Source organism: Buceros rhinoceros, unplaced genomic scaffold (genome assembly GCF_000710305.1).
Source record: "Buceros rhinoceros silvestris isolate BGI_N320 unplaced genomic scaffold, ASM71030v1 scaffold6820, whole genome shotgun sequence".
Classification (NCBI taxonomy): Eukaryota; Metazoa; Chordata; class Aves; order Bucerotiformes; family Bucerotidae; genus Buceros; species Buceros rhinoceros.
The window spans coordinates 1-3,084 of record NW_010388922.1 but is presented as its reverse complement, the minus strand read 5'-3'; the positions used below and the strand labels follow the sequence as shown (position 1 = coordinate 3,084).

General features: G+C 53.7%; 1 protein-coding gene across 1 annotated transcript in view; it reads left to right on the top strand.

The window, feature by feature from the left end:
• The window catches only part of SGSM2 (small G protein signaling modulator 2), a gene marked incomplete at its 5' end in the record, with an annotated part of 44,775 nt that extends 43,680 nt beyond the window's left edge, over positions 1–1,095 (top strand). Inside the window, one exon of the mRNA XM_010132027.1 lies at positions 1,007–1,095. Within this exon, the coding sequence (XP_010130329.1) occupies positions 1,007–1,095 (89 nt within the window). The remainder of the gene's footprint in view (positions 1–1,006) is intronic.
• Positions 1,096–3,084: the final 1,989 nt, after the last annotated feature.

Genomic DNA, 3,084 nt, shown 5'->3' with positions numbered 1-3,084 from the left:
GGCGTCCACGTTCCCCGTCGTGGCCCACGCCCCCCAGCCACTGCTGGAGCAGAAAGCATTCTGTCTCCTCCTGGCTGCAGAGCGCGAGTTAGTCCTACGCAAGTGCTCCCCCTTAGCGTATTTTAAGACGTTTGGGAAGAGTTCTGTGCAGTCACAGTAATTGGCTGCATGTCAGCGCTGTGGCATTCAGCCGGCTGCTGCAGAAGCCCCCGATTCGCGAGTTAGTCCTACGCAAGAGCTCCCCCTTAGCGTATTTTAAGACGTTTGGGAAGAGTTCTGTGCAGTCACAGTAATTGGCTGCATGTCAGCGCTGTGGCATTCAGCCGGCTGCTGCAGAAGCCCCCGATTTGGTTTTGGTTTTGCCTCGGCCACTCTTACTCCAAAGCTGTACATTAACGCTTCCCTGAAACCCCCCCACCAAAACAAACAAATAAAAAACACCCCCAAAAACCCCAAACGCACCCCCCACCCCCCGTCCTTGCCTAAGCTGAACGGAATGTATCGTGGAACCGAGGGTTCGGGTCTGTCAGGAGCTACTGTCTGATCTTACTTCAGGCTGCAGAGCGCAGACCTCTGCACGTGGAACTGTGTGTGTGGGCACGTACAGGAAGCCCTGAACTGTATTTATCGCTCACATCCCCGACTCTCTGGTACAGCCCCTGCCTGGAGAGGAATCCGGATCGAGCCGAGTTCAGCTTTAGGTTCCGGAGATCCCAGGAGGGCTGTTCCCAGGCACGTGGCGGCGGGCACAGGCCTCCCACTCCTGCTCTGGGGTCGCAGGGCACGGGGATTTCTGCAGCAAGAGAACTGACACCAGAAGGATTAGATCTTGATGGTGACACCTACAGCACCACGGGATTCATCCTCTTATTCTGGCTCTGATCCCGCAAACCTAATCCCTGCAATGAGCTCGGATTGCTGCTAATGATGCACTCATTAATTAATGCTAATGCCACACGAATAGCAAAGCCGCTGACAGTTACCAGTGTTTGTCTGTGTCTTCTAGAAATGGCAGAGCATCACAATGCCGAGGAAATCCTGAGGATAGCGAGAGACCTTGTCTACAAAGTGCAGACGCTGATTGAAAACAAGTGACAACGGACAGGCGGTCACCGCGGGCCTTGCTGTGAGCTGGCGGATGGAGAATTTCTTGCACTGTAACTTCAAAAGGGTGTTTTAATTGCATCTTCCATGTAATGTAATAAATATCAAAGAGATTTGTAACCGACTTTTAAAACCAGAACTTTTCCTTCACCAGACAAGGTTTGTGTTTGACAGTCCTTGTTACGCTCACTTTGTATTTCCAGACAGAATCTTTTTGCATTCTGCTGTTTCCTTCTCTGGAGAACCGTCTATCTAATATTTGAGATACTGAAAGGGGGGATTTGACATACTGGGCCCTTTATATTTTGGCACCTTTAAAGCCTGGATGCGCGTTGTGTGCCCTGCCAGAACCTTCCGTGGAGGTGAGGCCGGATCCAGTGAGTCGGGCAAGTGCCGCAGGCATCAGCCGGGTCCTCGGAGGAGCGTGTTGGTGGACTCACTGTGCTGTGAACATGGCAGAGGATGTGTACGAGCGCCTGTTGCTGAAACACCTGGATTGGTATTTAGCAGAACTGCAGGGAATAAGGTTACCAGCGGCCTTCACCTCGGTAGCGTGGTTAATGTGGGCAGTGAAGATCTGGCAGCACTAGCTGAAGGCATCAGTTAACCTTTGCTGACTAGCTCGTGCTGTCGAGTCTCCATGGCCTCCCCAGGCCTCAGCCATGCCGCCGTTTCACCGTGCAGACGCGCTCTGAATATTCCCCGGTGATGAGACCTGCCCAGCGCCGTTCAGGTTACCGGGTTTAGCGCACAGGAGAGAGTTCCCTGCTCGTGGTAGCAGCTCCCTGCCGTGGAGCAGACGCAGCAGCCTCTGCGTTACTCACCCCACACTACCAGCTGCCTCCTCTCGGCTTTGCGGAGCTTTCAGGGAGGACTTTCCTTGGGATCCTGCAAACCCAAACCAGGCGCTCGTCTACTCGAGTGTGCGGGATCCCCCCCGCTTTGCTCGGTACTGGGCTGGTTTGTAGAGCTGCCTGTGCCCCCAGGGAGCTCTTCGCCGCCACTTCTCCTGCTTGGCTGCAGCTTCCAGTAGCAGCACACGCTTCACCCCGTCCTGCACTGGAGCTGCAGACAGGGCTGTTGCTGCCCGAGCGTGTCACCACACTGTAGAAAATGACCACTGCCTTCCCGGGGTGTTTCCAAGTGACGTGTGTCCCTGTCAGCGGGAACGGGCTTTTGAGAGCAGGGTTAGCTGCACGTTCCGTGGATATTGGTGACCTGTGCCCCTAGAAAACCCAGGGTTCAGCGTAAGCATGAAGTATTCCAAAGGATTCTGTCACTCACGTTTAGAACCTTGGTGATTTAAAAAAATCGTTGTAATTTGTTCCCGTTGAGCCTTGCAGAGAAGCGCTGCTTTTCATGGAATCCCAGTCTGGTTGGTGTTGGAAGGGGCCTTTAAAGCCCATCTAGTCCAACCCTCCCCCCACCTCCCCAGCCCTGCAGTGAGCAGGGACATCTTCCACGAGATCAGGGTCCTCGGAGAAGTTTGCAGGAATTAGATCAGACTTTAGCAAAACGTAGGGAATAGAATGACTCTGAAGATGCAAATACTGCCGGGAGCCGTCGGCTTTAGTAACGCTGGTCTTGTCACTGCCCCAGTGTGGGCACTCCTGCTCTTCGCGCTAGGCAGGCGCTGCCTGGGTCCTCGCGAGCTGAGCGCTACGTGCACGAGAACGAGGTGGATTGGGTTCTAGAAAGTCCATCTGTGCTTAGACATTGCTTTGGGATTGCAGTAAAATAAAATGGTCAATAACAGTCCAAAAAGGGAAAAAAGGCATGGGGAGGGCTTCTCAGCTTCAACAGCCAAGCGCTCCCTCTGGCCTCCAAAAATCTGAGGGGAGGCTTAAAAAAAAAACCAAACCAAAAGCAGCCCAGGGACAAGCCTGTTGTTCTCTGGGCTAACGAGCATCAAGGTCATGAAACAGCAGCGAGAACCGATGAGCCCACGCAGAAAGTGCCGAGAAAGGTGCTGGGGAGGAG